The 14,205-nt window shown below is 40.6% G+C and overlaps 1 protein-coding gene across 22 annotated transcripts in view; it reads right to left on the reverse strand.

Moving 5' to 3' along the window:
- Positions 1-14,205, reverse strand: part of NRXN1 (neurexin 1) — a 1,430,528-nt gene that overhangs the window by 559,930 nt on the left and 856,393 nt on the right. For 4 of the 22 annotated variants that reach the window (XM_044663327.1, XM_044663326.1, XM_044663325.1 and 1 more), the window contains exon 1: positions 7,861-8,155. The exons of the other annotated variants lie outside the window; for them this stretch is intronic. In XM_044663327.1, the coding sequence (XP_044519262.1) occupies positions 7,861-8,155 (295 nt within the window). Of the gene's footprint in view, positions 1-7,860; positions 8,156-14,205 lie in introns of those variants that run through there. 22 annotated transcript variants of the gene reach the window in all.

The raw sequence follows: 14,205 nt of genomic DNA on the forward strand, positions 1-14,205 counted from the left end.
GAGGAGGAGGGTGAGGAGGGAAGGGTGAGGAGGGAAGGGTGAGGGGGACTGGGAGGAGACAGAGACATGGGAGGAAGCTGTCAGATGAGGTGGGGAAGAAGGAAAAAAGGAAGGGAAAATCTAAACAGAGCATCAGATTTGAGGTCAGAATTTGCAATTTGGCCATCAAATTGTCTTTTTGTACTGGTTTTCTCTTCCTCTTTCCTACACAGTCAAAATGTGTTCTCAGGAAATATAGTTAAATTTTTATTAAGGGTTTGTTATTTTCAGGGTATGATGATGAAGACAACTATAAGCATAACCATAAAGATAATGATAATTACCATTTATATAGGACTTCATGGTTTGTATAGCACATCACATGCTTATGTTTTCACAACAACCTTGTGAGTCATGTGCCCTTATTATTCCCATTTTACAATTAATAAAATTGAGGCTGAGTGACATAATGTGTGAGAGATTGTTGGAATAGTGTGTAAAGCAGACTTGGAGTCAAGGAGACCTGGGTACAAACCTGCCTACTAGTTCTGTGATCTCAGGCAAGTCATAATCTCTCTGAGCCTCAGTTAACTTCATCCATAAAATGAATGGTTAGAGTCAATGACTTCTAAGTTTTCTTGTGTCTCTAAATCTGTGACATGCTCTGAACCACACAACTAATAAGTACTTGAACCCATGTTTGAAATAGCTAAATGATATAGTAGCTAGAGTGGAGTCAGGGAGACCTGAGTTCAAATCTTGCTTCAGACACTTACTAGCTATGTGACCTGGAATCATTCAACCTTTCCTTGCCTCATTTGGAAAATGTAGGGTAATAATAGCCCTTATCTCCTAGAATTTTTGTGAGAATAAAATGAAATAATATTCATAAAGTACTTTATAGAAATCAAAGTATTATATGGAAACTAGGTGACCTTATTAACCCATGTCTTGATGCCTTCATGTTTAGTTCTCTATCTACTAATTCATTTAACTGCTTTAATTCTCCTCAAATGAATTATAAGTATCAGCTGAGAGATGGAAAATACATTTTTGGATTAAAATCCTTTCTAGACTTGCAAATATATCCTGAAGAACAATATGGTGTAGCTAAATTTACTGTTCTATTTATTCATTTAGCTAGTCATTTATTTAGTCATTCTTTATTCCTCCAACATTTATTAAATCCTTATCAATATTTAGAGCATTGCTGCCATCCACATAGGAAAAACTAAGTGGACGATGAACTCATCTTGCCCAGATTGTGACTCATCAAGCTATTCCCTAAAAACAACAGTAATGGGCAGATGCTACGGATTAATAATGAGATGAGCTCAAAATTGAATAGGAAGAAGGAAACAGGTTAGAGCTCATCTGTGTAAATAGTTGCATAGAGATTTCAAATGATACTTAGCTACTCAGTGTTACAAAAGCCCATCTTTTTAGCATCTACATTTTCTTAATGATGCTATATCTCTCTGAATGATAGAACCCCATCACCACAGAGTGACAGCTGTAGATGACTCAAAGGGAAGGGGAAAGAAATAACATGGGAATAAGTAAGTTGTTTTTTTTTTTCCAATGATAGGAAGTAGTATATACAACATCATCAAGCACATGTATGAATGAAAAAGTGGGAAGCTAAAGTACGTATGTACTGAGTCTGAAATAAAGCATAAGGAAATCTAAAATGTTGTATGGATATCTCCAAAATATTGTGAGATAAGATGATATAATGGAAAATACAATGGTCTTTAAGACAGGAGACATGGGATCACATCTTACCTTTGTCACTTACTGCCTGTGTAACCTTAGAGAAGTCACTTAACCTCTGCCTGCCTCAGTTTCCTCATCTATGAAATGGGGATAATGATAGCACCTATCTCCTAAGGTTTCTGTAAGGACTAAATAGGATAATTTTTGTCAAATGATATACAAAACTTAAAGGGCTGTGTAGATGCTAAGCTATATCATCATCATCATCATCATCATCATCATCATCATTCCTATGCTTGTACTATTGTACTATATACTTTCCTGAGTTTTTAAGAAAGGGTTTTATAAACCTTAAAGCACAATTGAAATGAGAGCTGGTAAAAGACAGCATAGTATATTGAATAGGAAGCTGGCAAGTTCAAGTCCAGCCTAGACTATCCCCAGGCTGTAGGATACTAAGTAGGGTTGCTTTTCCTTTCAGAATCCCACCCGCAGGCAATTCTCTAAAGCTCTAAGTTGTATAGCACATGCCTACATGTGTTGGTAGAGGAAGTCTGTAGTAGTTCCCCATTCCAGTGAAAGCATGGGTTGGGAGCAAAGTGGAAGGTCATAATATCAGAAGAGATAAAGAGAGCTCTCTAGTCCTTGGAGCAGATTGTCTATGAAGGACTTATAATAAGCCATGGACAGGAAAGAGGAGAAAGGTTGAGGGTTACCCTACTGGTAAGCTCAGTGGACTGTGTCAGGATACAAAAAAACATAACATGCAATTAAATAGTCTAGGCTCTCAACGAAGATAATAGGAGAGTCATATAGAACTGAGTTTTCAATATAGTGAATCATTTTAAAAAGACAAAATTTGCTACTAGTGACAGCCCCAAATATGCAAAAAAAAAAACCCACCTCTGAATAAACAAAAACTTGGGTGATCTTTGTCTTTTTTATTAGACATTATCTAATAAACTTATCTAACAAAAAGTTGTTGATGGTTGGCTTGCTACATGAATGAATAAGTGAACAGGTTAAACCATAAAGAACCAGAGAACTTTGATTGCAGATAGAAAGAGAGACTTTCTCTCACAAAGAAAAAGGTTGACTGTCTTTTCCAAAAGGCTTCTATCTCAAAAAAAGGCATCCCCAGAAAAACCACAAGAGGGGAAGTAGGTTTTGGAGACAGAGCTACTGGGTCTTCCTTCATATCTAAGTCTGCAAAGAATGTGGGCCACTAGTCTGGATTCATCTAAGCTGAAACGGGGTTAAATGTTGGGAAATTGACAGAATAAATCCTTTCAATGGGACAAAAGATTCTGAGAATCGCCTGCCATCTATTTTTCCCTTTTTCCACTTTCTACCACCAAAGACAACAAAAAGTACCTTTCTCCTGAGTAAATGGGACTATTAACACTGCAATTGTTCAGACACCACCAAAGAGGTGGGATCAACTTAATCTTTTACAATTTATTACAGATGGTAATTAATTCCAGAAACAAAACTGAGGATAATATTAATTATCCATATTATTACATCAAAGAACTTCTTAAATCACACTTTAAGAAACATCGGTCCTTAAACTGAACTTCTTTTGGTCGTAAGCCAGAAAGCTTGGATTCTAGTCCCACTATGACTATGATTAGGTTATGATTAGGTCATACCTCTCACTTCTGGACATGAGATAATATCTACAAATTAAAGATACTAAAGTACTTTGAATTCTAGAGGGGAGGAAAAGCTTTGTGAACCTAAGACAGAATTATCAACATTATATAGCATTATTGGGGTGTTCTTCTCTAACTCACACTTTTAAAATCTGTTAACATGCCCTTCTGGGAAAAAAAAAGACAAAGCAAAAGAGAACAAAACCTTTTCCCTTTTGCCCTGTAACAGCATAAGCTAATCATTACAGTAAAATTTCCCGATTTTGCACTTCTGGGAGAGAAGAAAGACTAGGAGTGAGTGTACACTGATGGCTTTTCCCCCTTCCTCTATCTTCTGAAATAATTGAGAAGCTCTAAACTCATTTTCTAAAGTATGCAGAGGTATTTATGAAAGCCAGCTCTGAGATGAGAACCTGAGCATTACACTTACATCATTCTATTCGAGGCACATTGGGTGCATACATATCAAAACATACAGTGTGCTAAGTCTACTGGCACTGGTCTACCCTGGCATGGCTAATATGGAAATGTTTTAAGTGACAGGCAGTTGATTTCAAGTGTTTCTGCTTCTGTCATTTATAATCACTCTTTTCATTATTTCCAACCCCCTTTAACTAGTACTTAGAGAAGTAATTTCTGCATGGAATATGCATAATTTACATTTAAAGCACATGCAAAAAGGAATGTAAGGAAGCATTTCTAAACCACTGATGTTCACCAATTCAATTCAACAATCATCTATGAAACTCTCACTATGTGGAATGCACCATGCTATGTCTAATGCTTTTCCTAAGTGGAGAAAAAAAAAAATTCTCATTACAATGTCTGCAATTGGGTCAGTCAGTCTCTGGTATAAAGATAGAACAAAGTAGCCATGAGATCTTCTTGCTCCCTGTAAACCTTCTAAATAATGCTGCATAAGAATATATATAAATGAAGGCTGGAATGATGAGAAAATGAAGCAGAATGAGCTTGGAGAGCTTGGAGTAGTTTCTAAAACCTAGGAGGAGACTCAGTTTTAATCCTCCAAACATATTAAATATCACCTTTCTATTGATCATCTGAATCATGTTTAGAAATATTATTCTTTCATACAAACACACACAGATGGGAGGGGTAGGGGGATAGGTAGAAAGAGCTGCCAGTGTACATCCCAAAAATATTCTGACATAACCCAATGTGTAAATACCTTCTTGTTTGTCTATACATACACAGAACATATTCAAATGTTTAACTCAGTCTTCTTTTCACCTCCTGAGATCCTATCCTGGCTATTAGAGCACAGTTAACTATCCTCCGGTTTCCCATCAGATTCTTGGTACAATGGTCTAATGTTTGCTTCCTGGCAGGTCCTTTGTTTAATTAGCTTTCTTTTGGTCAGCTCACTGATCTGGTCCATTGAGGTCCCCCATCCTCATTCATCATCCTCATCCTCAGAGTCCTTTCAAAATCTTCTCTCACTTAGCTCAGTCCCTTACAGCTCTTTCCATTCTTTGTGTTCCTAGATTCTTTTCCATCAAGGTTTATTTCTTACCCCCACCTCCCACAAAACCCAGTTTTCACAGAGAAAAGAAGAGACAGGATGAAAAGGATTCACTTTAGGTTTCTGATGCTGGTGTTGTGATGCTGGTTAAAAACAACTTGGCTCATTAGTACCTGTCCTTATATTTAAGACAGCCTCCCTGCTCTGTCCAAGAAGTTTAAGCTTTTATAAGACCCTCCCCTTCTCCTGCCACAGAAATAGGAAGGTCTGTGGTCTAAATGAGAGAAGCTCAGCCTTTCCTCAATCCGAATTCCTCTGCTATAAGGTCTCCTTCTCAGTTTCAGAACAGGTCAAGTCTCTGACTTTTGGTTTAGAAGCTAGCTGAGCCAGGAACAATATTCAGGAGGGAAAAATGTTCCTGAAGGCCAGAAGACGGCGTGCCTGGCAGGGGTAGTGGCCGCAGCGGGAAGGGGAAAGGAAGAGAATGGAGCACAGGTCTCTACTGCAATGCTGCTCCCCCCACACCCCACTTTCTCCACTGCTCCAAAACCCTTTTATCAGGGTCAAGTTCTGCCCTTCCTCCCAGTTCCCTTTAGGTTTCCTCAGTCTTTCTAGTCACACCGAGCCCTCAGAAAAAGAAGAGTTAACATATATTGAGAAATATTAGCCAAGCACTTCACAGGGGAACAACTAAGCACACTTTCCCCTCCCTTCCCCCCATATGCATACACCCATCTGGTTTGCTGCACCCACACACCCACACCCTGTCTGTCCCCCCCTCCAACCCCCAGGTCTCACATATTCCCCAGAGCTCACACAATCCTGCACAGAGGATGAGGGGCTGATTCCAGGTAAAAAGAAAGAAGCAGCCTTTCAGAGAGCTTATGAAGTGGCAAAAAGAGAAAGAAGAAATTTCTTATTGGACCTAATGGGAATCACAACCACTTCTTCCCCAGAAAACAGTAGACTAGGCAAGGCTGCCCCCTGCCCCCATCCCTAGTCATTCTTAACTAAAGACTAATCCCTAAGGGGAGATGTTGAGCTGGAAGACCTACACACTGGGAGCACAGGCATTCCTAGAGACAGGTATTTTGCAATGGAAGCTCTGACTTTCTCCTAATAGGTAGTGTAACAACTCCCCATTTGTAAGGAGAGCCTGCCCCAGACTTTATGCATGCCTCTAGGGGATGGGATTGTGTGTGCATGGAGTGGGGGAGGGACAGGAGCACAAGAGTTTCTTAAGTTAACAGCTGAAGCTTGGCAAAAGAGAGAATTGCCCTGGGAGATGGGGAGATAGCTCTACAACTGGCTAGAGCTCCAGAGGGGCAGAGACCTGGCAAAGAAGGGAAAAAATAATACAAGCATGTCGAAATAATCCTCACTTCCATTCTGCCTCCAACAAAATCGCTAGTTTGCATTTGAGTTGGTAGGGGGTGGGGCAAATAATCAAATCAATAAGTACTCCCAGAGCAGAGGAAAGGGCACTGACATTATAGTCAAAGAATCTGGATACAAATCTCAGCTCAGCCACACAACCCATGTGACCTTGGGCAAGTTACTTTCTCTCTTGGACTCAGTTTCCTTATCAGTAAAATGCAGGGATTGGAATAGATAGCCTCTTAGTAGCCTTGGAGCTCTAAATCTCTAATTATATGACCCCATTTCCAACCACCTATAGCAATTCGTTAATGGGATTTTGGTAGGTAATAATCTCTCAGTGGCCTAAGTTATGCAGGAATGAAGGGAGAGGCTTTTACCTGAGGGAAAAGGGAAAAGCAAACCGCCCGGGGGCTGTTCCCTACTCTGTACAAGATGCTAGCTAATGGAAAGCCTAGCGGAAGCTTCACAAAGGAAGTGGGAGCATGGAGGAAGATAAAGTGGTGGTGGTGGTGGTGGTGGTGGTGTGTGTGTGTGTGTGTGTGTGTGTGTGTGTGTGTGTGTGCCCCTAAGGCGTTCTCTTTCCTAACTTCCGACCCTCTGGGCAGTCCACCTAACGTGGTGTGCTCTAGCCCAGTGCTCTCACCTTCCCGCTACTCACTCCTCAGGAAGCTATTAAAAATCTAGGAAAAGTGAAGTAGTGTCCTTATTCCAATAATGTGCAGAGTATTCTCAATAAAGAGAGAGTAGGCTATGGTCTATAAGCCTGTGGTAGCCCCACTTAGAAAACTGTTTCTCTTGGGCAAAAGGCCGGAAGAGAGGCTAGGGTGGAGTGGTCGGTAAAACCATTTGGCCCTGGTCTTATGGAGAATTGCTGACTATGCTGGCGGAGCCTCAGTTCCCTTCCTTACCTCCTTCCTGCTCTGGAAAGGAACGGGCTACACATACTGGATTTGAACCTCCTGTTGAGTGAGTCTTAAGACTGGTTAACTTGGAAGCCACTCCTGTCTAGAAGGACTTCGAAGGAACGCGGAGGCTGGAATCATTTCCCTCCCGGGTCAGTGGAAGATGTACAACAGCTCAAAAGGATGAAAATTTTTATACATATATGTATATGTACTTGGGGGAGGGGGCATTGAGAAGAAGGAGGGGAAATGGTAAAGGGAGGGAATCTAGATGGAGGGGAGCAGCAGAAGAGGCAGGGAGAGAACACTGCATAGCCTTTGCCTATTCTGACATTACCCAAGCAGCTGCTTTTGCGCCCCCAACAGAGCCCTACTCTAGATCCCACCCCATCCCCCATCTCCCCCAGCCCACCCAGCGACCTTTGGCAAGTAACGCTGCCCTCTGGGCATAGCTGCCCAGCTTCTGGCTAGCCTTTAACAAGTTGCCAACATCTCTCCCCCCAGGATCTAGATAAGGAATGCCCCTCCTACCCCCACACAACAGCAGACACCCCCTCTCCTTCCTTTTGTCTCCCAAGAAATAAGTGGTATACACTACACACACACTCACACACACATACACACACACACACACACACACGCACACACACCCCTTTTATTGCTCTCAAATCTTAGAGCCTGGGGCAGGGGGAGGGGAGTGGGAGCTTAGGGAATAACCCGAGAGAACTTGGCATCTGGAACCCACCGTGTCCGCCTCTCAAGGAAGCAGGTGACCTGTAGATAGCAATAGGCACTGAATGATGTTTGCTGCTGCCATGGAAATGGTGGATGTGGTGCGCTCCCAAACTGGAAGCCCCCCACGCCACTCCTAGGAGGCCGCTGAGGGTGAGAGGAACTATCCAAAGCAGAGCGAGGCGCCCCCCCGCGCCACCGCCACCACCGCCACCGCCACCACCACCGCCGCCACCGCCGCCGCCGCCGCCGCTGCTGCTGCTGGGGGACCCCAGTTCCGAGCTGCACTTGAGCATCCTCTGGTACATGGCGAGGCGCTGGGAGAGGTGCAGCCGCAGCGGGAGGCAAACTTTGGCTACCGGGGGAAAGGGGCGGCCCAGGGTGCGGGGAGCGGGGGGGTGGGCGAAGAGGCAGCGCCTCACACACACCGAGTGCCGGCAGCCTCACCGCACCAGGGCACCCATCCTTTCCCTTCGGACAGTCTTCTGCCGAGCTTGGAGTCCGCGGCGCCTTCCACCCAAAACAATCCGAAACATAGTCAAGGTGAATCCAGCTTGTGTGGGACTGGTCCGAAAAGGTAACCCCGGGCAAGAAAAACCACACACCCAGGGACTGGTCCCAGCTTTCCAGGGCTCCAGGTTCTCAATACTCCCAAATAGTTTAGGGTGTGTGCATGAGTGTAAGGGCTTGGGTGGGGGGGAAGAAGGATGTTAAAGAACCTCCAAGAAGTAACCCCCTTCTAAACGACATCCATCCTCTAAGAATCCACTAGGTATCCGATCGTTTAGCATTTTGCGTGTGGACAAGAGAGGCCACTTCGCCGGCCAAAGCTCCTTTAAGGGGTGAAGAAAAAACCCCAACAAATTGATCCTCCTCTTCCCTCCATTCAGCTCCAGCCGGTTCGCCTCGCTGGCACAGGCAATCTCTGGGCAGCCAGCTCACCACGGGTGAAGGCTGAGATAATCACACTGCTCCCAATGCAATCTCAGTGGTCTGACTATTGACAGTAATACCCGCCGATGTTTTCCGACAGAATAGTGCACCCTTCTGAAAGAAGTAGGGAGGGAAAAAGGAAAGAGAGACGGGGAGAGGTAGAGAATGAGAGAGAGAGAGAGAGAGAGAGAGAGAGAGAGAGAGAGAGAGAGAGAGAGAGAGAGAGAGAGAAGAACCAGAAGAAGAAAAAACACACACACATACACACACACACACACACACACTCACACACACGCTTGCGAAGAGAAGGGGCTCTATGCAAATCTGCAGTCTCCAAACAGCAAATCACCGAAGCTCGGATGCAATGCAGAGGACGAGCCTATGTTAAAGAGGGAGGCTGAGTCTAGCTGCCCACAAAAATCGCCCAGATTTCCCTTTGACTTTAATTCTCTACATATCAAAGGGACACGTGTACACCGTTAGGGGGAACACCGAAAAAAGCAACTCTGCCTCTTCTGCAGGTGATTTCTTCCTCCAAATTAAGGCGGTAAAAAGCACTATTCCCCTACCTCGGTGGTTCAGATGTACCACTGTCTTGAGAGCTCACTTACATCTTAAAAAGGAATGAATTCCGCTCTTTATTGGACGAAACTTGTTCCACCAGGTGTTCAAACCCAATCTGCTAAATATGGCTTGACACTATCTACTCAAGCATCAGTTTTGATGATCTGGTAATTACACACATTACTCATAACAAAGAATTCTCGTTACCACTGATAATGTTGAGCCACAGCATCATAGCTCGTATACAGCAGTAAAAATGCAAGGAATCAAAAAATATACACAGGGTTAGAGGACAAGTGATTTTGACTCTAAATAGCAGGTAAGAGTGAATGAGAGAAAGAGAAAGGGGGGGGAGGGGGAGCTGGTGGTGGCGGAGACACAGAGACACACAAAATGAGGTTCCCTTAGTAGCTTATACAACTGGCATGCTATTGTATAGGGGAAAGGGGAAAGGTTGTGCTTAATACTCCAGATCAAAATTAGAAAAGACATCAAGAGGACGCTAGGATTTAAATACCTCATTCTTAGGAAAAGCAGGAAATTTAACTCTAAATTGTCCATTATTGAACCAAAAGTAACAACTTCAGATATACTAGAAAACTTGGGGAGTAAAAAAGATCTGCCTTTTAGGTGTATGATATTCTCCTTGCTGCCATTTTCCAGCTGCCTTGAGCCTTTTGAGACTGATTTTAAGTCTCAGTTTTCTTATCTTTGAAATGGGCACAATTATTGCACTTTTCATCTACCTTACAAGGTTATTGAAAGGAGTAATAACTATAGGAGAGATACTTGTAAAGTCAATAAAGATGATGGCTCAAAAAATTGGGAAAGTTGAAAGTCTAGTAAGGTAAAACTATAATTTTAAATCTAGTTCTGCATGGTTAGGGATATTGAATAGATTTATTTTTCAGATTAGATGGTTCAAGATTTAGTTGAGAGGGGTGAATAGAAACAAAACCACAGATTAGCATTAAGTCTAATAAAGAATCTTAATATGTGTTGATTGATGTTCTTGTGGTTTGATTTATTTTTAAGACCTCTCTTGAAAAATAAATGAAAATGGTTTGGGTATTAATTATCCATATATATATAATATTTCCTCACAGACACTTATCCTAATGCTCAATTCAAATGTTTGCTGAATTTAATTGAAGAGACTCCATTCAGTAAATGTACAAACATATATGAAAAATAAATAATAGAATTCCTTCCTGAAGAAATGAATGAACTCAACCAATCACCTACATATTCATATATGTCAGATATATTGCTGTATAGCACCAGGAGAATTTGTAGGGAAGTTTAAGGACTTCAGATGCATTTGGGAAATACCAAATATCATGACCAATTCTGAATGAGACAGATCAACTCCACAACTGCTATAAATTTAGGTAATGTTTAGGCAACAAACACCTAAATCTTCAAAAATTCTTTCTTATATATTCTTTCTATAATGGTTTCATCCAATCTTATGGTTTCAACTATGACTTCTGTGGGAAGAATTCCTAAACCATGATTTCTCAATCTATATATTTTCCTTTGAACTACCCAACATTTCCAATTCCTTTACAACTTTTTTTTTTTAACCTTTACTTTCTAACTTAGAATCAATACTGTGTATTGGCTCCAAAGCAGAATAGTGGTAAGGGCTAAGGCAATAGGAATTAAGTGACTTGCCCTTGGTCACACATCTAGGAAGTGTCTGAGGCCAGATTTGAACCCAGGAATTCCTGTCTCTAGGCCTGGCTCTCAATCCACTGAGCCATTCATCAACCCACCCCCACTTATGACTTTTTTTCTGAACATTCCCATGGAACCTAAAGAAAAACAATCATGGCTAACTAACATAAAGCTTTAAGGGTTATAAAGTACATTCTTCACAACAACAATTTGACATTGATGATTCAAATATTATCCTCATTTTTCAGCAACCTACCATTTCAAAAAACCTGTGACTTGTCAAAGGTCAAAATTAAATACTGGATGGAAGACTCAAACCCAGGTCTAATAACCTGAGGGCTAATTCAGTTTCTCTTTTACACCATGAAGCATTTGAAACAAGAAAACTACTTCCAAATATTGCAAGGCACATATACACAGATATTCACCCCTCACAGACATAAACCCTGGCACATCATTCCTAGCTAATTCCTTATCTTTATGTTTTATCATATGTAAGACCTGTAATATTTGTGCCACTTTACTGATGGTAGAAAGAACTGAGGGAACTGATACGTGCTTGTATACCAGCCTTATAGATTGTCCATGGAGACATATGATGTAAGCAAATAGGTATTCTTCATTAATTTGATTTTTCCTGTGTGAATCACCAAACTCTTGACTGCTTGTGGAGTTTATCTGGCAGGTTTTGAAAATTTCTAGTGTTTAGGAAAACTCACACCAAAATTTCCCCTGTCTCCCCATGAGGTAAGCTTGTATTCTCAAAGGTCATTCCAGCAGGATGATGCAAGCTCTAGAATATTCTAAAATGGTAGAAAAGCTTTGAGTATGATCCTAGTATCACACTGAGTCTGCTTTCCAAGTACTAAACCAGGAAATATAGGTTTGCTACCTGGTGACCAAGTCTTTGGGATGGCAACTCATGAAATAAATAAAAAACTCTTTAGTTTGCAAAAAAAGAAAGAAAGAAAGAGAGAAAGAAAGAAAGAAAAGTAGAGACTTATAAAGGAAGAAAGGAGAGAGTGAAACAGAACACTTGTATTTTCAAAGTTCTTATTTCTGAGTCTTATTTTATAGTGTGGTATAGTGAGGAGAGTAGACAAAACCCAGGTTCCAGTTCAGACTTTGTGTTAATTGGCTCTGTGACTTGGGCAAGTTGCAAAGCCTCTGAGAATTAGTTTCCATGTCTATCAAGTAAAGAGAATAATATTTCCCCTATTCCTTACAATCATGGGCTTTAAGAATTAGAAGAAACCTCAGAAATCATTTTACTCAATTTATACATGAAACATGAATCACTTTTGCAATAGTTTCAGCAAGAGATTGCCTGGCCTCTACTTAGATACCTTGAAAGGAACAAGGAACTACTATCACATGAATAACTCTGTGCATTTTTAGATGGTTATAATTGTTAGGAACCCCCCCCCCCAATATATGAGACAAAACCTGTCTTGATTTGATCTGAACTCTCCATTCATCAGAAAGAATATAGAATCCTTCATCAAAACTCTTCAAATATTTGAAAACACTTATTTGATGTTCTGTGAGTCTTCTCTTCATCATGCTAAATGACCATTCCTCATATGACCAGGCTTCTAGTCCCTTTTCTCTCCTCATCATCCTCTTCTTAAAATATTGTAGCTAGTCCTAAATACTATATCGGAAAAAAAAAAATAGTCTGGTCAGAAAGAAGGGACTACAGCTCACCCTTATCAAAGACAATAGACTTTTATTAATAACTTCAGATCCTATCAGCTTTTTTGGCAGTCATATCACAATCAATCAAGACATTAATTAAATGGTTCTAATCAATCAACATGACTTTATTAAGTGCATAATATGTATCTCTAGCACTAGGCACTGGGGATACAAATATGTGCCAGCTTCATGTATATTGAACTTGCAGTCTATTTAATTCTCGTCTTTTTCATGAGACTTGTTATGTTGTTTCTCCCATTCTAAACTTTGTGTAGTTTTTTTTTTTCTCAAATTAAGGATTTTGCATCACTATCAAACTTCATTTAAAAAAAGAAATTATGACTTTGGACTTATCAAAAGACCCAATTTCAAAGTCCAGTTCTTTTACTCACTGGCTATGTGATTTTTTTTTTAAGCTCTTACCCTTCTGTCTTAGAATCAATCCCAAGTATTGGTTCCAAAGGCTAGGTAATTGTGGTTAAGTGACTTACTCAGAGTTACCCAGCTAGTAAGTATCTAAGTTCACATTTGAACCCAGGACCTCCCATCGCCAAGACGCTCTTATCCACTGAGCCACTTTTCTGCCCCAATATGACTTAATAAATAACAACAACAATAATAAATTTAATTTACATAGAGCTTTAAGCTTTTCTAAGCACTTTGCAAAGTTTGTTTCATTTTCTCTTCATGACAAGCCTCAGAGGATTATCATCCCCATTTAACCAATAAGGTAACTGAGGCAGACAGAAGTTAAATGACTTTTCATGACCACATAGCTAGAAGTGTTTAAGGCCTAATTTGAATTTCGTATTTCAATATTGTATCCACTGCACCATCTAGCTGTCTAGCTGACACTTCAGCATTCTGGGGCCTTTTTGCCTTTAACTGTAGCAAAAGGATTAGACGATTTCCAAGATTTAGGCAGATTATTTCCCCTCTCTTTATCAGTAAAATGGAAATTATAAACCTTGTACTATTAGCCAAATAGGATTATTTATAAGAAATGAATAAAATTTCTTATATAAATTTACTTTGTATACTACTGCCTACAGATACATCACTATAATAATTAAGATTATTATTATTGTTGCTATTTTTCTCCAATTTGCTTAAAATTGATTAAGTACCTACTATGTGCCAGGTACAAGGGGTTCTAGGATTTAAAGCTAAAAGGCAAAAACAAAAAAAACAAACAATTCCTGCTGTTGGGGAACTTTATATTCTGCTAGGAAGGGATAGAGTACATACCTTGTTAAGGATAAAATAAGAGAGAAAAGAAAATGATTGGGGTAAAAAGCCAATAGACAGGGCAACTAAGAAGCTCAATGGTTAGCATGCTAAGCCTGGAAATGAAAGGGTCCTGGGTTCAAATTTGACCTCAAATGGTAAGGTTGTTTTTTTTTAAGGCCTTTATACAAAGTGAACTAGAAATGTTTGAGGAGGAAGAAAGCATCAATCACTGAAGGGAAAAGAGAAATTTATT

The sequence above is a fragment of the Gracilinanus agilis genome, chromosome 2 (assembly GCF_016433145.1).
Source record: "Gracilinanus agilis isolate LMUSP501 chromosome 2, AgileGrace, whole genome shotgun sequence".
In the NCBI taxonomy this organism is placed as follows: Eukaryota; Metazoa; Chordata; class Mammalia; order Didelphimorphia; family Didelphidae; genus Gracilinanus; species Gracilinanus agilis.